Source organism: Curcuma longa, chromosome 3 (assembly GCF_044706935.1).
Source record: "Curcuma longa cultivar G26 ecotype Majalengka, Jawa Barat chromosome 3, ITB_CL_G26_1.1, whole genome shotgun sequence".
Classification (NCBI taxonomy): domain Eukaryota; kingdom Viridiplantae; phylum Streptophyta; class Magnoliopsida; order Zingiberales; family Zingiberaceae; genus Curcuma; species Curcuma longa.
In genome coordinates, this window is record NC_133863.1 from 12,810,631 (window position 1) to 12,830,457 (window position 19,827).

General features: G+C 38.3%; 3 protein-coding genes and 1 long non-coding RNA gene across 4 annotated transcripts; 2 read left to right on the forward strand and 2 right to left on the reverse strand.

Annotated features, from left to right (window-relative positions):
• Positions 1-3,313: 3,313 nt before the first annotated feature.
• Positions 3,314-5,818, forward strand: LOC141824859 (uncharacterized protein At3g49055). Its single transcript, XM_074712190.1, has 5 exons — positions 3,314-4,217; positions 4,407-4,483; positions 4,695-4,806; positions 4,889-5,005; positions 5,114-5,818. The coding sequence occupies exons 1-5, from the start codon at positions 3,345-3,347 to the stop codon at positions 5,483-5,485; spliced, it is 1,551 nt and encodes a 516-aa protein (XP_074568291.1). The 5' UTR covers positions 3,314-3,344; the 3' UTR covers positions 5,486-5,818.
• Positions 5,819-8,252: 2,434 nt separating this feature from the next.
• Positions 8,253-14,539, forward strand: LOC141825027 (U-box domain-containing protein 33-like). The gene is made up of 9 exons (XM_074712393.1): positions 8,253-8,510; positions 8,654-8,778; positions 8,889-9,007; positions 9,438-9,542; positions 11,316-11,808; positions 12,196-12,336; positions 12,502-13,032; positions 13,120-13,881; positions 13,977-14,539. Exons 1-9 carry the CDS (start codon positions 8,300-8,302, stop codon positions 14,160-14,162), a joined length of 2,673 nt encoding a protein of 890 aa, XP_074568494.1. The 5' UTR covers positions 8,253-8,299; the 3' UTR covers positions 14,163-14,539.
• Positions 11,096-14,966, reverse strand: LOC141825028 (uncharacterized). Its single transcript, XR_012601480.1, has 3 exons — positions 14,815-14,966; positions 11,886-11,967; positions 11,096-11,767 (listed from the first exon to the last, which is right to left on the reverse strand). It is a non-coding gene; the product is annotated as an uncharacterized LOC141825028 (long non-coding RNA).
• A 3,477-nt stretch (positions 14,967-18,443) lies between these two features.
• On the reverse strand, positions 18,444-19,819 carry LOC141823229 (protein RGF1 INDUCIBLE TRANSCRIPTION FACTOR 1-like). The gene is made up of 3 exons (XM_074710494.1): positions 19,498-19,819; positions 19,099-19,356; positions 18,444-18,979 (listed from the first exon to the last, which is right to left on the reverse strand). The coding sequence occupies exons 1-3, from the start codon at positions 19,699-19,701 to the stop codon at positions 18,719-18,721; spliced, it is 723 nt and encodes a 240-aa protein (XP_074566595.1). The 5' UTR covers positions 19,702-19,819; the 3' UTR covers positions 18,444-18,718.
• Between the last annotated feature and the right edge of the window lie 8 nt (positions 19,820-19,827).

Genomic DNA, 19,827 nt, shown 5'->3' on the forward strand with positions numbered 1-19,827 from the left:
TTAGGGGTTTAGGGTTTTAGGGTTTAGGGTTTAGGGTTTAGGGTTTTAGGGTTTAGGGTTTAGGGTTTAGGGTTTAGGGTTTAGGATTTTAGGGTTTAGGATTTAGGGTTTAGGATTTAGGTTTTAGGGTTTAAGATTTAAGGTTTAGGGTTTAGGGTTTATGGTTTAGAGTTTAGGGTTTTAGGGTTTAGGGTTTAGGGTTTAGGGTTTAGGTTTTAGGTTTTAGGATTTAGAGTTTAGGGTTTAGGGTTTTAGGGTTTAGAGTTTAGGGTTTAGGATTTTAGGGTTTAGGGTTTTAGGGTTTTAGGGTTTACGGTTTAGGATTTTAGAGTTTAGGGTTTAGGATTTAGGTTTTAAGATTTAGGGTTTAGGGTTTAGGGTTTTAGTGTTTTAGGGTTTAGGGTTTTAGGGTTTAGGGTTAAGGGTTTAAAGTTTTAGGGTTTAGGGTTTAGGATTTAGGGTTTACGGTTTAGGGTTTTAGGGTTTAGGGTTTTAAGGTTTAGGGTTTCTTTAAGGGTTTTAGGATTTAGGGTTTAGGGTTTAGGGGGTTTAGGGTTTAGGGTTTAGGGTTTAGGGTTTTAGGGTTTAGGGTTTAGGGTTTAGGGTTTAGGAATTTAGGGTTTATGATTTATGGTTTTAGGGTTTTAGGGTTTTAGGGTTTAGGGTTTTAGGATTTAGGGTTTAGAGTTAGCGTTTAGGGTTTTAGGGATTAGAGTTTAGGGTTTAGGATTTTAGGGTTTAGTGTTTAGGGTTTATGATTTTAGGGCTTAGGGTTGGTTTAGGATTTAGGTTTTAGGGTTTAAGATTTAAGGTTTAGGGTTTAGGGTTTTAGGGTTTAGGGTTTAGGTTTTAGTCTTTAGGGTTTAGGGTTTTAGGATCTAGGGTTTTAGGGTTTAGGGTTTTAGGCTTTAGGGTTTAGGGTTTAGGGTTTAGGGTTTAGGGTTTAGGATTTTAGGGTTTAGGGTTTAGGATTTAGGGTTTAGGGTTTAGGGTTTTAGGGTTTAGGGTTTATGGTTTAGGGTTTAGGGTTTAGGGTTTAGGGTTTAGGGTTTAGGGTTTAGGGTTTAGGGTTTAGGGTTTAGGGTTTAGTTTAGGGTTTTAGGGTTTAGGGTTTAGGGTTTAGGGTTTTAGGATTTTAGGGTTTAGGGTTTTAGGGTTTAGGGTTTTAGGGTTTAGGATTTTAGGGTTTAGGGTTTAGGGTTTAGGTATTAGGGTTTAGGGTTTAGGGTTTAGGGTTTTAGGTTTTAGGGTTTAGGGTTTTAGGGTTTAGGATTTAGGGTTTAGGTTTTAGGGTTTTAGGGTTTAGGTTTTAGGGTTTAGGGTTTTAGGGTTTAGGATTTAGGGTTTTAGGATTTAGGGTTTAGGGTTTAGGGTTTAGGGTTTAGGGTTTAGGGTTTTAGGGTTTTAGAGTTTAGGGTTTAGGTTTAGGGTTTAGGATTTTAGGGTTTAGGGTTTAGGGTTTTAGGTTTTAGGGTTTTAGGGTTTAGGGTTTAGGGTTTAGAGTTTAGGTTTTAGGGTTTAGGGTTTTAGGGTTTAGGGTTTAGGATTTTAGGGTTTAGGGTTTTAGGGTTTAGGGTTTAGGGTTTAGGGTTTAGGATTTAAGGTTTAGGGTTTTTAGGGATTTTAGGGTTTTAGGGTTTAGAGGTTTAGGGGTTTAGGGTTTAGGGTTTTAGGGTTTTAGGTTTTAGGGTTTTAGGGTTTTAGGGTTTAGGGTTTAGGGTTTAGGGTTTAGGGTTTAGGGTTTTAGGGTTTAGGGTTTAGGGTTTTAGGATTTTAGGGTTTTAAGGTTTAGGGTTTAGAGTTTAGGGTTTAGGGTTTAGGGTTTTAGGGTTTAGGATTTAGGGTTTAGAGTTTAGGGTTTAGGGTTTAGGGTTTAGGGTTTTAGGGTTTAGGGTTTAGGGTTTAGGGTTTAGGGTTTAGGGATTTAGGGTTTAGGGTTTAGGGTTTATGGTTTAGGGTTTAGGGTTTTAGGGTTTAGAGTTTAGGGTTTAGGGTTTAGGGTTTAGGGTTTAGGGTTTAGGGTTTAGGGTTTAGGTTTTAGGGTTTTAGGGTTTAGGGTTTTAGGGTTTAGGGTTTGGGTTTTTAGGGTGGGTTTAGGGTTGGGTTTAGGGTTTAGGGTTTAGGGTTTAGGTTTTAGGGTTTAGGGTTTTAGGGTATAGGATTTAGGGTTTTAGGGTTTAGGGGTTTAGGGTTTAGGGTTTAGGGTTTTAGGGTTTAGGGTTTTAGGGTTTAGGGTTTAGGGTTTAGGGTTTAGGGTTTAGGGTTTAGGGTTTTAGGGTTTAGGGTTTAGGGTTTAGGGTTTAGGATTTAGGGTTTAGGGTTTAGGCTTTTAGGTTTTAGGGTTTAGGGTTTAGGGTTTAGGGTTTAGGGTTTAGGATTTTAGGGTTTAGGGTTTAGGGTTTAGGGTTTTAGGGTTTTAGGGTTTAGGATTTAGGGTTTAGGGTTTAGGATTTAGGGTTTAGGGTTTAGGGTTTTAGGGTTTAGGGTTTAGGGTTTAGGGTTTTAGGGTTTAGGGTTTAGGGTTTAGGGTTTAGGGTTTAGGGTTTAGGGTTTAGGGTTTAGGGTTTTAGGGTTTAGGGTTTAGGGTTTAGGGTTTAGGATTTAGGGTTTAGGGTTTAGGGTTTAGGGTTTAGGGTTTAGGGTTTTAGGGTTTAGGGTTTAGGGTTTAGGGTTTAGGGTTTTAGGGTTTAGGGTTTAGGGTTTAGGATTTTAGGGTTTAGGATTTTAGGGATTAGGGTTTAGGGTTTTAGGGTTTAGGATTTAGGTTTAGGGTATAGGGTATAGGGTTTAGGGTTTAGGGTTTAGGATTTAGGGTTTTAAGGTTTAGGGTTTAGAGTTTAGGGTTTAGGGTTTAGGGTTTTAAGGTTTAGGGTTTAGGGTTTAGGGTTTTAGGGTTTAGGGTTTAGGATTTAGGGTTTAGGATTAGGGTTTAGGGTTTAGGGTTTAGGATTTTAGGGTTTAGGGTTTAGGGATTAGGATTTAGGGTTTTAGGGTTTAGGATTTAGGTTTAGGGTATAGGGTTTAGGGTATAGGGTTTAGGGTTTAGGGTATAGGATTTTAGGGTATAGGGTTTAGGGTTTTAGAATTTAGGGTTTAATGTTAAAAATTAAGGATGAAATGATACAGTCTTGAAAACTAGTGTTATTTTGATGATTTTAGAATTTTGAAGGGTGTTTTTGAAAATAGATAAACTGCAGGTAGTGAAGTGAAATGAAATGAAGTTTTAGTGGTCAAACTGAAATTTTCATTCTGTTATTTGACTGGTAGATGGGCTGCCCTTCCCCTTCTCTAACAATGGCGTCCTTCACCGCCTCACTTCTTCCTCCGGGTGTATTCTTGGCGCCATGGAAGAGCTAGGCCCGGATGAGAACCCTAATCTGCTTCAGCATGGACAGCCTACGAGTCACACCGTTCTACTTGCCGAGCTCGAGTCGCTTCGGAACTCCTACCGCGACCTCGACTCCAGATTCGAAGCAGCGCAGGAGTCCAAGTCCGATCTGCAAGGGCAAAACCTTCGCCTCTACCGCGCTCTCGAGGAAGCGTCGGAGGAGCGGGACTCGCTCCGGATAAAGCTCATCGAGGCTGATGTGTCGACCCGAGAAGAAGAGGAGTCGATTTGGTTAGAAAATTTGCAACTTTCTCATGAAATCGAGATTTTCAAGGGAAATTTCAATGAGATGATTAGGGTAAGGAATAGACAAGATGCGGTGATGTGTGAGATCCTTGATTCAATCAGGTATGCTAGAGACTGCTTCAGTAAGATTGGTGGAAGGATTTGTGCTGAAACTTTGGGGGAAATTGAGGGGAAATCCAATCTCGTCGATGCACTGGAGCTTCACTTGATGGAGTCTAAATCAATTTGTAAGCTGGGAGCTGCTGTAGGATCGAGGTTTGTGGAATATGATGACATGAGGAGGAAGGAGAAGAAGGAACTGGAGAACCGAATTGTGAGCTTAACTGAGGAAAACAGGGACGTTAGTAGCTTGCTAAGAGTGGCTTTTGCGGAGAAGGAGGCGCTTGAGAAGACCCTTAACAAGCAGAAAGATAGTGGAGAGCAAAAAATGGGTGCAATTATGCAGATAGCTGGGAGGGGGCTGCAGAAGGTTGGTTTTGGTTTTGTAATGGGGGTCATTGCCAACGAGTCACATTCTGATCAGTCGAGCAGCGCTAGTGCTAACTCCGATAGCAGCGAATGCGATGAGGAGGTTGTCAGTCTGGTAATGAAATTGCCTTTAGTTCCCGTTATGCTTGATTTTGTGCAAGCAAGCATTGGCAAGAATGTTCCTATGTTTGACAAGGACAAGAAAGAAAGCAAACTATTTACAAACTAGAACTAAAATTATGGCATTGAATAACTGTACGTTTTACTGAGGTTTTAACTTGCTTTTGAATGTTTGTATGATCAGGCTTCAACCGTTGACAGTATAATGAAAAGATTGCGCCATGAGGTAACTGAGTTGAGGCAAGCCTTGGAAGAGTCCAGGTACTTCATGCGATGTTTTCTTTTGTAATGCTAAAATTACTCAAATTGAAATTGTTCAGCATTGAATCTAAAATTACTCGTATTGAAGTGTTCGTTCCATCTTTAAAAAACAGATTAGATATTAAGTTTATCTTTAAAATTACTCGTATTTAAGCAGTTTTCTGATCCCAATTTGTAGTAGTGAGTATGCTGTTTATGTACCTTTCACCAGGTCAGAGAATGAGCATTTGCTGTCACTTGTAAACAAACAGGCTCAGAAGATTGTAGAGGAAGAACACCACATTAAAGATCTGGAAGAAAAGGAAAACATGATAAGAAAAAATGTAATGTTGTACTTGTACAGTTCTACTACAAAGCAAGTTACTGTCTTACTAACCTGACATATTCTCTTTTTAAACCTCAAAGGTAGAAGAGCTCACAGCAGAGATAAAGGAGGCAGGAGAAGAGGCTGCAAGATGGAGGGAGGCATGTGAATTGGAAGTTGAAGCTGGAAAAGCTGTGATTTTAGATCTTGAGAAGGAGGTAATCATATGGATGACTTGTTTTGCTTGGTCATTCACGTCATTGTTGTCATGTGAATTGCATCCACACACAGCCTTGCAAAAGAAATGAGTCTTTACTATTATGTAGGTGATTTTACTGAAAGAGGAGCTGAAGAGAACAAAGTTAGCCCTGGATGCTGCAAATAACAAGCTGCACTTGAAAGAGAAGCTTGCTAAGACGGCGATGGCTGCTCAAGCTGCCGCAGAAGCAACCTTGCAGCTGGCAGACAAAAGGTCAGCTGGGTTTCGAGAGCGAATTGAGGAGCTGACAATGCAGCTAGAAGAAGAATCCGAGCGCAGCGCCAGAAGAGAGAAGAGTGTAGGCAGGAGAAGGGTGAGATATGTTTGCTGGCCATGGCAAGCCTTCATATTCACACCAACTGGTGGAGCTGTTTCACAGAGAAGAGAGAGGAGAAGGATCATTATGCCAGAAATGCAGTCTATCTTGCGTTTCAACTAGCAGAATTTGTTTGAGCCATGTTTCTGGTTAGTAATTCTGCCTCACAACTTGTTCTTTATCATACATACTTTCCATGATAAACTAGGATGCTGTGATCATTATGTAAGTATTGGCGGGCACTAATTTGCACATGAACAACTCTGTTAAATATCATAGTGTGGCCTTGAATTACAAAAAACAGAAATTTGATATATTCATGCATGTGACTTGAGCAAGACTTTAAGATTTTGTTCCACCAACATGAATCATAGTTATGCATGGATGTGAGTTGACAAAGCTAGTTCATCCCCTCAAATGGATAGATTAGTTCGACGCTGAAATCAGCTTAATTCTACAAGAAGTTGTGTTGTCTTATTGAAACAAAGGTGTAATTTACAATTAGCAAGCTTCTTATCATGATGTCTATTATCTATAGGCATCCAGCTATTTCTGATTGGATATAGGAGAAGACACTGTTTATATTCACTAATATCCTAAGCTTTTGACAGATCTATTTTAGAGGGAAGGGATGGATTCTTAAGGCAAGTTGAATCTCTTTGATTAAAGTAGTGGTGTAAATGAGTCAAGTTAAGTTTAATTGTGTTCAAGTTTATTTATTTATTGAGCTTGAGTTTTTTTGTCAAACTCAATTAACAACGTTGTTTGTCTTTATAATTTTATTAAATATTTATCTAATTTTTGAAGTTTATATTATTTTTCTATTTTGATATAATATAGATAATTTCAGATTATAAAAAGTTATAAATCTTATGTATTTGAATAAAAAAATTTTAAAAACAAATTATAGTTAAATTTTAGTAGAATTAACAAATAAATTTATTTATAAATAATCAAGAATTTTATTTTAAAAAAAACTAAGTTTATTAGTATTGAAGCTTATTTATTTTAAAGTTGACTTCATTGATTTTATGATGTCATGTAGTAAAGTTGACTTCTTGTCATAATTTCATAGTATTGGCGTATATATTGAAAAGATTACACATCTAAAAACATAAAATATTTTTATTTTCAATTATTTTTTCAATATTCCATTTAACAAGACATAGTATCGTGCCAATATCAAATTATCACTTACAACATTACGCCATATTTAAATAAGATATCAAAGTTATATCAATTAATTAATTAATTAAATACTAAGGAAAATAGGATTTTTCAAGCTTTTCTAAGAAAGAAAAGAATGATATTGTTTTTTGCCAGAAATTAATTTATATAATTTAAAATTATCAGTATCACATGCAATCAAAGTGTTCACTACAACAATTACAACTAAATATATATTTTATAGACTCCGTGAACATCTAATATAAATTTTTTTTAATTTTAATTTTAATTTTAAGTTTATTTAATCTAAATATTATATTTTAAATGCCGAACCATAAATATTATTAGAATATTTTTTAATCATTTGCAAAACTTTGGAAAATAGGATTTTTCAAGCTTTTCTAAGAAAGAAAAGAATGATATTGTTTTTTGCCAGAAATTAATTTATATAATTTAAAATTATCAGTATCACATGCAATCAAAGTGTTTACTACAGCAATTACAACTAAATATATATTTTATAGTGCATACTCCGTGAACATCTAATATAAATTTTTTTTAATTTTAATTTTAATTTTAAGTTTATTTAATCTAAATATTATATTTTAAATGCCGAACCATAAATATTATTAGAATATTTTTTAATCATTTGCAAAACTTTTTCACGTGAGTGTTTAAGATTTCTAATAACTTTTTCTCAAGAATTTATCTGTTTCTCATATTTACATGGTCGGTCAGTCTATCGGATCATCCATATATATATATAATTAGGTCTCAAATGATATTTTTTAAATCGTTCTAAATATATATAATAAAGTTAACCATATTTAATTCATCCTTATTTAATAGTAATTAAGGATGAGAATAAGTCCTTTAATGATTTAATTGATCTGTAGACTATTAGTAAGGCTATTATTTAACATTTATCGATACTAATATTTGTTTAGAAATTTAATAACGAAAGTCTATCTGCATGTTTGGTAATAAAATAATTAAATATTACTAACATACTCAGAAATATTATGAAAAAATAATTTATAATAAATTTTGATTAACATTTTCATAATAAAACATTAGCAGTACTTTTAATAAAAATATAAACTACTAATTCAAAATATATTTAACCAATGTCAATTTGATAATTGTTTATATATATATTCTAATCAATTTGAGCAATTATAGATTTACCTGTATTTAGTTTAATTTTCTTTGTCAAAAAAAAAAATCATATAAAAGCTGTCTTCGTCCAATTTATTTATTATAACATTTAAAAATAATTAATTAAATAATCTAGTACAATAATTAATTTTTTTAACATAAAATATTTTTTTTATTTTAAATCAACAGAAATTAAGTTTTCATCACCAAACTTAATTAAATATATATATATATTAAAAGATATTAAACTTTTGAGGAAATATCCTGCGCGGGAGACATGGCATCACCTGCTTCGATTCAGAGTTTGACGAGTCCCGTTCTAGAAGCTCGCCTGCAATTTCTTCGCTGCTTCCACATCTCGATCCACGCCAAAAGCATAAATCCAAAGCCGCATCAGCAGCGGAGGCGCAGCCAAGTTCCCACTTCGCTGCGTTGTGGATCCAGATTCCAGGTACGGACAAACGGGCGCTCTTTTTGCCCCCCAAAAGCCAGTTGATCCCGTGGTTCGATCGGATGCCCAAATTGACCTAATCGTTTGACTGCGGCGAGGGATGGAGGCGTAGAGGGGAGGCGCGAAGCGCTTCCATGTCGTACCTCGTAAGAGCCTGATCGATGCAGGCCCGAGCGGCGGCTGCGCGCGGTGGCTTGGGCGAGATCGTGGAGGAGACGACGGCTATGGAAGAGGAGGAGAAGGTGTACGTGGCGGTGGCGAAGGAGGCGAAGGAGGGGAAATCCATCGTGGCGTGGCTGCTTCAAAACACCTCCGAGAACAGCACGATCGTTGTCCTGCACATCCATCGCCCATCGCAGAGGATTCCTACAGGTGTGTGAACATACGCGCTTAGTGTTCGGTCATTTGCCGCTTTTGCCTTCTTCAAAATTACCCCCAAAATGAGGTTTTGTTTGCGGTTTTTGGATCGGACCTTTCGTATCACCGTGGAACGATCTGATGAATTTGAGTTGCAGCAATGGGTTGGATTCCTGCGAGCCAGATGGAGGAGCAAGAGGTCGCAGCTTATAGACGCATCGAAAGAGAAAACATACGGCAAAGCTTAGATGAATACGTCAACTTGTGTAATTCACGAGTAAAGGTGAGATTTTTAGATCCTGAACAGTTTCTACTTCTTTGGATGAAGATTAAACTTTGTTCAAGAAATCTAGCCCGAGCTTATACCTTATTTTCCTAAATTTCATGGAACAGAAAGCTGAGAAACTCGTGATCGAGAAGGAAGATGTTGCTAAAGGACTAATGGAGCTCATTGCTTCCCATGGAATCACCAAACTTGTAATGGGAGCAGCTGCTGAGAAAAACTACAAAAGGTGTGTTTAGCTTATCTACATAACTAATTTCTATCTTTTTGGTATGAAGCTGTGAAATTGCTATTAGTTTAGATTTGAGCAATATTAACACTGTTTGATTAGAATTATACACCTAAAATGTCATTATAATTACCATAACTATGAACATTGCAAAACCTTATTTTAATCTTTCCTTCTTTCAATACATAACTGGGCTTGAGGAAAGTAGTTAACGATATAAGTCAATCAACCAACCAGCTGTGAACAAGTTTGAGATTCAAACAACTTGTTCAACGTAGGCAAAATGGAATTTAAATAAGTTTGAACATAATTCCATGCTTAACGACATAGTTTATTATAATTCTTAACCCTTTTCAAGCAGAATATGGATGATAATTAAATTATAGAAGCCTTAGGGTCAGATCTGAAGGCTTTTTAGAATTAATCACAGGAAAATGAAGGCTCCGCGGTCGAAGACGGCTCTTGCAGTGCAACGTCATGCTCATACTTCATGCAAGATTTGGTTCGTTTGCAAAGGGCATCTAATATGCACCAGGTAAGTCTTTATTTTTGTCGTCAAAAGGCTTTTTCTTTTCTTTTCTTTTTTTTTCCTTCTTGAAAGCAACGTAACTTAAGTTTTCAAAGAACACACATGTTTAACAAAATTGCTCTACCGTTGTCATATAATCAATTTAAATATATTTAAAAATCTAAAATAAAATTTAATTAACCCTTAATTAATTTTAATTTTACAAATCATTTTAAAATAAATTAAATTTACTTGGGTCTCCCAACCCATAGTAAAAGACCAATGATCTCTCTGTCTAGCCTCTAGTTAACTGAAGAGAGATTATTTCGCCAGCATTGAGATTTCATGGTATAAAATCATCAATGGCTCGGATTCTGATTTTTTTTTTTTTTTTAAATAGTGATTCAAGAAGAGAGGAGAGACTTATATATGTCAATCTTAGATTTTCGTTTTGATAATCAATTATTCAACAGTGAATTGAGGATTGAGTAGTGAAAGGAGAGAGGTGTGGTGCTGGGGATCACAATGCGAAGCGGAGGCTTGCAAGTAAAAGCACAGAGGCAAAGTGTGAAGTTTGCGTGTGGTCTTTAAATCTCAACCATCAAAAATAAGATTCCATAAAAAATACAATCGTACGACCCTGACGCCACCCATTGTCATATTCCAGTAAAAGATTGAATCCATTATCTCACTGGTCTCACACGATAGATCCCGCAATACTGCCACTTGACTCTACCTTCAGTCGATCTGTTTCTATCATCGCCTTCAACCTCCCTTCCTTCCGATTGAGGACCTCGGTAGAATTTTAATTAACCGTCATCAAAAAAATAATCAACTCTCCTAGGATTAGCAAATAAATTATAGTTAGTGAAAAAGGTTAATGAATTATATCTCTTTAGTAAAAGGTAGAATCTGTCACTCTAACGACCTCACACAATGACCTCCACCTAATTAATGATTTATGTCTTAAAATATAACCCATTAACCTAATTAATAAATTATATTTTCAAATAATTTACTATATCATATAATAATAAATATAAAATTAAATTAAATAAAAATTCAAAAATCAAATTTAACTTAAAAAATTATCAAATATATTCAAGTTCAATTCAACTCGAATTCAATAATTTTGAATTTGAATTAAATATTTTTCAAACCGTCTCCTTTGCATCCATACTTGACACTCATCAACTCCTACCTTGTACCACAACATGGCACTTTGAGACTCGCCAACACACTTTTAAGTCAAGTGTCCTGTACCACACAATGCTTCTACTTTATTTTTATTTTTATTTTTGAGTCACTAGTGAACTAGGAGAGCAAAAAGAAAGGAGCCATTGCCCTTTCAAACTGAGTAACAAAATAAATTCTTCCTAACGAAGCCCCCAAAGACTAAAGACACCTCACGCCAATCTTAGTACATTGTCCAAGTTTTGGCCAAACTCAAGCCAAACCTCAATCCACCTCAAGACCAACAGTCAAGGACTGAACCTCAGTTCACATGTCGGCCAAGTTGCAATGGCTGGAACCAAAACCAACGGCGAGTCAATGATCATAAAATGTTTTCCCTACTTGTATTCATATAGTTAAGAGCTCACAATGTAGTCCTTGTGAATAAAATTTGATAGACTAGCTTCAAGTCTTGTGATTCTCACCATAACAAATGGCAAGGTGTTGATTTTTATGGGATGAAAATTAAGGAAAATGTTCGACAACAAAATTCATTGCATCTCATCTGACATTTTTGAAGATATTTAATTTCCATGTTATGGATTTGTATAATCTATACTTCTTCAGGGAAGCTTCTGTTGATGGATCCTTTGCAGCTCAGTCATCCACGGCAAGCCCCACATCCAACTCCAGCCAACATGAAATCCATAGATCAATATCTTCGCCTACTGCTCAAAGTATTGCACCAGCAAAACAAGACAGAGTTACTCAAAGATCGTTCTCTGATAACCCTGTCCCTCATCAAGAACTAGCAAGAATATCAACTGCGGAGAAAATAGAAAGTAAAGAGCTAGAAAGATCATCGGCATCAACATGTGAAAGCAAAAGCAGTAAACTAGCAAGATCATCGACATCAGAGAGTAGAGGAAGTAGTGTTTTTGATCCTTGGGATGCGGTTTCAAGGGCTTCAGACCTGTCTGTTCTCGATGAAGAGGAGAGCAAAACGGCTTCTTTCTCAATAATGCAGAAGGACGAAGATAGTGACGATTTATCACTAATTTTACAAGCCAAGCCTAAGCCTGAAAAGTATAATCAACTGCAATCTCCACAATATGACCAGGTATAGTTTGATGGTATCGATACTAATTTTTTCTGATGAGGAACTTGATCATTAGGAAGTGTTTGTTTTTGTGTCACCTTATTGATCTTGGGGAGCCCCTGATTCATCTGCTTTAAGGAGGTCGTGCAAGAGTACTTGTTTCACTTAAAATTTAAGGGCCTGCAAAATGCTTTGAGTCAGCACGTATATTGGAATTCTAGAGATTGTTTAAGAACACAACCAGAATTTAATACTTAAAAGTCAGTAGGTGTTGTTCCATTAAATGCCTGATCTTATGGATAGCCGGTTCAAATAAACCTTCATCCAAAGTCTAAGACATTTCTGCTAGTTAAATTCATTTGCATAATTCTAACGATAAAAGTTCACCCCGATTCTGATTCATAGCAGGAAAATCTCAGTGTTGATGATGCCTTGTACAAACGGCTGGAAACTGCTCTCAATGAATTGGAAAACTCAAGACGTGAAGCTTATGAAGAGTTTCACAAACGCCAGATGGCTGAAAAATATCTAAACGAGGCTATAAAGAAGGTACTTATCACTTTTCTATCTAAAAAATAAATGCAATCACCAAACTGGACATACAAGTTTTAGAAAGCACACTGTCTGACCAGAGACTGTATATATCTAGATCAAGAAAAAAAAAAATCTATCCAAAAGGAAGAAAAAAGTTATCTAAGAAAAAAAATTCTGCAGATCAAAGTAGTTGAATATTTCTACACTAAAGAGTTCAAACAAAGGAAAGATATTGAAGAAACCATAGCAAAAGACAAAGCAGAACTATTGGCACTAAAGAAACAGCGAGATGAGGACTATGAAAAACTCAGAAAAGAGCATCAGAAGATGTCAGCATTGGAACTCCAGAACTCTGATTCAGACCAAACTCTCAAGAATATTAAAAAGAAACTGTCTGAGGCATATAATCACCTTGAATCAATCCGACAAAAGCATGATGTTTTGCAGTATGAGCATGATAATGCAATGAGAGAAAATGAAAAGCTAAATCGAATAAAAGAGGAAGCAACATCCAGCAGTAATGCAGCAGATGACTTCACAGATTTTTCCCTTTTAGAATTAGAGCAAGCCACTGAAAACTTCAAGGAAGAATTAAAGATCGGTGAAGGTGGATATGGATGTGTATACAAAGGTTTTTTACGCCATATTACAGTAGCCATAAAGAGATTGAATCCACAAGGTATGCAAGGAAAAACAGAATTTCAACGAGAGGTAAATTGTGGCATGCATTCTCCCTACGGTATTTAAAGATTTGGTCAATATGAAATGGATTCCTAAATTATTCTTCCGTTTATGTAGATGAACATTTTGAGTAAAGTGAGACATCCAAACATTGTGACACTCATAGGAGTATGTCCAGAAGCTTGGACTCTTGTCTATGAGTTTCTTCCCAATGGGAGCTTGGAAGACCACCTTAAGTGTAAGCAAAATACTCCTCCACTTACCTGGCAGGCCCGCACTCACATTGCTGCTGAGATATGCTCAGCTCTTATCTTCCTCCATTCGTGTAAACCTCTCAGTGTGGTTCATGGTGACCTTAAGCCTGCAAACATTCTTCTAGACGAAAACCTTGTAAGCAAGCTAGGAGACTTTGGCATTTCTCGCCTGCTAGTCCAATCCATTGAAAGCACTGCCCTCTATCATTGCACACGCCAACCAAAGGGAACATTTGCATATGTCGATCCTGAATTGCTCTTATCAGGGTCCATAACAACAAAATCTGATATGTACTCCTTTGGAATTATCATACTGCAACTTCTGACAGGAAGACTTCCATTTGGAATAAACAAAGCGGTAAAAGAAGCATTGGATAGAAGGCGTCTACATGAGATACTTGATGCTTCAGCAGGCGATTGGCCTTATGTTCAGGCTGAGAGGTTGGCGAAACTAGGATTGAAATGTTGTGGCATGAACAGGATCAGACCGGATGCAACAGAGGCATGGAAAGTGCTCCAGCCTTTGATAAAGTCCATCTCAATTTCAAGTTTATCTTCATCATTTAGATTAGCTGCAGAGGACACCCCTCTCATTCCATCCTACTTCATCTGTCCAATATTAAAGGTAAATTAGTTAGCAACTTGTGCATGAGCCTTATGTTCAGGGCAGTTAAAATTACCCATTTTGATTTTAATTCCCTGCTTACAAATGGAATTCAGGAGGTTATGAAGGATCCACAGATTGCAGCAGATGGTTTCACATACGAAGCTGAAGCAATTCAGGAATGGCTTGACAGTGGCCGTGACACATCGCCCATGACCAATCTTAAGCTTCCCCACCTTGAATTAATCCCTAACCATGCTCTTCGACATGCAATTCAAGGTTGGCTTCACCAGAAAAACTAACATCGCTAAACAGACTAGGATGAAAAAATATTGCAGAAGAGAGAAATGTAAGATTTTTGAATGCTGTTCATTCCGGTAGTTCATCTCTGTAAATTCAACCAACGTTCTATCATATGTTTATATATCATCTACTTATCATTATTATATTCCTAAGTTCATTGTATTCTGTACGCCAAAATCAGCCCCGGCTGTAAATATCATCAACCTATTTGCTATATTCACCCAATTAGTTTGGTTATGTTAGCTATAATAGCTCCAAGTTATTCCTACTCTGCACCTGCATCGAGTTTTCTTATCGTACAATTATACCAGTGAGAAAATGTACAAGACTGATTGAAATTTTGTTTAGATTCAAGGTTTCATGGTCTCAAGTCACTTAGCCAACTTTCTAGTACTCTTTAGGCATGAATCACGAGCAGTACCTTATAGGTGACTTGATATTTGTATGCTAGACATTATCCACACAGACTGGGAACGAGTTTTCATCTTAATAGGCGACATTGGAAGAGGTGGAAGAGAAGTTCCAATTGAATCGGTAAAATTTCATCATCAAGGAGACAAATTGTTCATCATCATAGTTACGGAATTTTCAATACACAGTTGTTATTGGAAAAAGGAAATCTTAACTGGGTTGGTTTTGGACGCCATGTACCTGCCCCAAACTGGTTTCTCTGAAGCTAGGGTTTCATCCCCCTGGATGAGGAGAGGAGCGCGGAGAGTTCACCGACGGCGGAGAGGCGAGATCTAGCGGTGGTACAGGCGGCGGAGGAAGGAGGCCCGCAACTCTGGCGTTTGCGACGTGGTCCGGGGCGAGCGGCGACGGATGGACCGCGCCAACCAATTAATCGAGGGCAAAATATGAAAAAGAAAGGCACTTCATTTTAATTTATTATTATAAAATTTCTCTCTCTAAAATTCGTCCAACTCATTGCAATTTTACTTGTCCGCTGAAACCATCAGATTGAAACTCAGTATTTCGAATTCTTCTGCAGAAGAACAGTATTTCGAATTCGATATTCAATGGCCGGAGTATTTCAGGAGTAATTTCTTACAACAAACAATTAGTCAACAAAAAATATAGATTGTGTCACTGCGAGTCCTTTCGGATGTACTTGATGATGTATGAAAAATTTTTATAGAATCAGATCGATCATATTTAAAATTAATCGATGTAAATTGAATATCTAATATTAAAAAATCAGATTGGAATCAATAGATAACCACACCGATCTTCTGGCATTGTCTTTGCATTGATCATGCTCCTCTTTTCTTTTTCGAGAACTCCTTGGCAAGTCTCTATGGAGCCCTTGCCTTCGAATCTTGCTCAATCTAAATCACTTAGTGAAAACCTTTGGGACTTCCAAGATTTCTATGTATTAAGAGTTTCATCTTTGAGACTTCATTTGTTAAAAGTTCTATCTCCAGGACTTCTATCCTTCAAGACCTCTTATACTTCAACCTATCAAACTAGTTAAAATTGCATCTGCACACTTGACATATCGGGAAATATCAACCTCTCCTTAAGTTAAGTTTCTTAGAGATCCATTGTACCAAGAAGAATCTCACCGACGTTGGTTGTGCAACAAACCCATTTGTGAATTGTCGAATTCTTCCTTGGGAGGGGGTTGTCGTATCCATGCCAAGGACCATAGAGTGGTGGTGACTTTCGATCCCACAAGACCTCACCTTTTTATGATTGCATTATTCCAACCGCAAAGTCTATCGATGTTTACGCCGTCAGAATTGTTTCCTTCTGCAACAGCCTAATGTGCTACAAAAAACATATTCTACGACGACGACCAATGGGTTGTCCCTTCACATTGGTTGCCCTAACCCTCATTGAGTGTTGCAATTAGTTAGTTGGTGACGTATCGCCATCAAAAAGTGACCTCCTTCAATGGGAGTACTTAGGATCTCCCTTCTTCCCCTAAGAAGTTGAATGACAAGTGAGCGTATAAAAGTCGGTGAGTATCAACATCAAAGTGGCCTCCTCCTTCAATGAGAGTAGAATGAACATGTTAGCAAAAGTTGATAGTAATTTATAGCTAGCGCTGGTCGGTATGTATGGTTAAAGCTTCAATCAATAAGAGTGACCCAAAACCAACAGCTAGTCAGTCTTGTGCCACCAATGTCCACATCTGAAGTGTTTGTCATAACTCATTTCATTTTCTCCCATGCATCTGATGATAATTGAATCAAATCAGATCAGTTAAATTAATTCAACTGACAATTAATTGACTTAGTTTACAATTCAAAATCATATTAATTGATAAACTAAAAGAACATATATAATCTAAAAGAACATTGATGAAATAATTATTTAAATAAAAATTGCTAGGTCAACAGAGCAACTTAGTCGATTAGAAGAGAAATTATTGAAGAGGAGATAGAGTGAAAGAAGAGCCAGAGAAAGGACCTTCCAACTACTCATGAATGAAGCCTTCATGCTGCATACGTTTTCCAAGAAGATCCTTCAACAGCCGTTGAATTTGAGGAAAAAGACAGATAGATTTAATATATATTAATTATTGATTTCATCACTGATATGATCAAGACATAACTAAATTTCGTCTGAACAATTTCTTCTTCATAGAATGCTTTCTCCAATTAAATAATATTAGACTCTCAATCAACTAATAATATAATAATAATAAAGGACCACAAAATTTAGGAAACATAGCAACACTCATATGTTCATCAAATCTAAAATGAAATGATAACTTCAACTGGCACGTGTCTAACAGAACAAGATGAGACTTTTATTCTCTGGCACGACAAGAAATGCAAAATTACAAGGCATTGAAAATTTTGAGAATGATTTTGAAATTATGAAAAAAGAAGAAAAAATTTGTAGGGAGCAAAACAAAATTTCCCAAAAGTTTGAATGAAATAACAAAGATGACTACTATTGACATGCTAGAAAAGGAAAGTACATTACATTAAATTTCTTACCGCCATAAAGTGAGGTGAAGCTCACCTCATTCGTCGGCCCCACCTAGTGGGGCCTCTGAGATAGCCACATAGAAACTTACTATTACCGGCTATTGTTAGTTGATGAAATAAACCATCAGACAGACATATCACATCCATGTCACAAAAAAACCTCACTCGTTTAGATCTCCAACTACAAGATGCTACCAAAAAACAGGAAAAAAAATCTTAATTATGAATTATCAGAGGAAGGCATTTGAATCCATTTTCTTAATCAATGACAGGTGTGCGAGATGGTGTGTGACAACCACCCACCCACCCAATCATGCAACTCATTCACAGACCTAATCGACTAATCTAGCCATGGATTATCATTTGCAAAGTACTTTAGCACCCACCCACCTAATGATCATGGTCCTCACAAAAGATATGAAGCCCTAAAGTGGTCCTAGAGAAGAAGTGCACGCATCATTCCTTCCACAGGGGCAGTTCATGACTCAAAGGCCATTCTTTTCCTCAACAAAAATTAAGTATCCCTACAGATCTAATGTTGAGATCGGGTTTCACTTTTTCTCTCCTTCATTTTAGGGTGTAAAGCAGAACAAGAGTTCAAATAAAGTGTGCAGAGGTTACCCAACCCTATGATTAGGGGCAGGCATATAAACAAGGCCAATCCCTTTCCACTCCTAACCCCAATCATCATCCATGTGCTGTGTTTGGCCTACCTGGACCTACTTCCATCTAATGCAATTCCACATCCTCAACACACAAACCGAGTTTGCATCTCCAGCAATTGTTTTACGAGATCAGCCACAATTCACTAGTGCCTAAGAGCATTGGAAGAAGTACATGCTCGATACATGGGATGGGACCAACAAGTTCTGCCCCTTGATACAAAACGCATCTGTTCCTTTCTAGTAGGAGAGTGATCTTCCACCTAGATAATTACCCTTTAATTTGTCCACAACACCATCTAGTTAACCTAGGTCATCTAACTACAGCCATAAGTAGTGTTTCAGCATCAAAAGTACTGGTTATAATTTATACAAGAACTCTGCCAATTGAAGCGAAACAATCCCAGTTAAATGAGAACAATGTAGTAAATAGATGTTATGGTGTAAGCTAAGACCAGTAGTAATAACACTGCTAATAGATTCAATTGATATATATAATCCAAGACAAACATCATTGAAGGGAGTATCCACGATGGAATACCTAGCAATGTAGATATGTAACAGTAAGCACAAAGCAATGCAATCAAAGATGAATCCTCTACTCTTTAGTTACAGATTAAGCTAGTAAGTTTTACCCTTGTAGATGTTATGCAATATTATTTGCAGGAGGAAGAGATTTAGAACAATGGCTCATCAATTCAGGCATATTGAGCAATGAAGAACGTATGAATTCTTAATGATGCACTTATTACATTGTGAAGAATAATGGAATCAAATTTATTCCCAGCTTAAATTCTACTTCATCCCCTTCTCTTCTCTCCTCTCTGTTGTTGTTCTTGTTGTATGGTATTCTTAGCTTGGGAATATTGAAAGTTGATTAAAGGACTGGTTTTGTGTGTTTTAATGATAATAATGTTACCTTTCTGTACTTTACAAGAGGAAGCGGGTTAATTAGGAGGCGAAAGGGGCGCGGTGGGGGATGCCCTTTCGCCTCCTCGAGGTGGCCGGCGGTGGCGGAGGGGGCGCAGGGCCACGAGTGTCGTGCGTTGTTCCTTCTCGCGATCCGCCGCCCCACCTCCCTCTCCTCCCGCCCTTGCTCTCTTCCGCCGCCGCCGTTGTCGATGACTCCCCGCCGCCGCCGCCGCCTTCGGCCGCCTCGTCGCCGGGGGTGAGCAAGAAGGTCGCGTCTCCGTTCCGCTTTATCCCCACCAACTACATTAGTTTTCCCGACGACCGGGAGGTCGATAGATTCGGATCGATTAGGTCGCTAGGACGAATCGATGACGATGAGATGCGAGAAGGGAAGGAGGAACAGGGGCAGTTGAACTAACCTTACATCCGAGGGAGCAAAACCGGAAGGGATCGAGGAGGGAGCGGGCACAGATCTCACATATGTGAGGGGACGAGGAGGAGGAGGAGGCGCCGCCGCCGCCGGCCCCGCCGCCCCGCCCGCCACCGCGTGGCTGCGGGCGCTCGTTGAGGAACAACACCCTCGCGCTGTTGATGACGTATGTCTGAACGCCGCTGATGTCCAATTCCTTCTGGATCTCTGCTACCCGCACCACGTCGTGGTACGACGACCGCCGTATCTGCCGCCGGCAACCCAAAAACCCCCTTATCACCACCGACATTGCACAAAACGAAAGAAAAAAAAATAAAGGAACAAAGGGGGAGGGGGAAGAATCAAATCTAGGGCTAGGAGGAGGAGGAAACACAATACAGCGACCGACCTGGATGACGCGGTGGCCGGAGTGGCGATCGGAGCGGCAATAGAAGCAGAAGGAGGAAGCGGAACCGCCACAATCAAGGCAGAACATGTTGCACTCGCTGCGGGGCGAGTCGGGGTGGAGAGGGCAAGCCGCGAAGAAACGGGTGGAGAGCAGGGGCTCCAGCCACGGCGGCACCAGCGACGCCGCCACCCGCCTCATCATCATCGCCGCGCCGCCAGTTCGATGCGGCAGCCGCCGTTCAATGCCGCTTCCGCGAGACGGCGGCGGAGCTCCACCGGCGACCGAAACCGAAATGGTGTGCCGAGAGCGAAAAAGGGGCAAAAAAGGGGC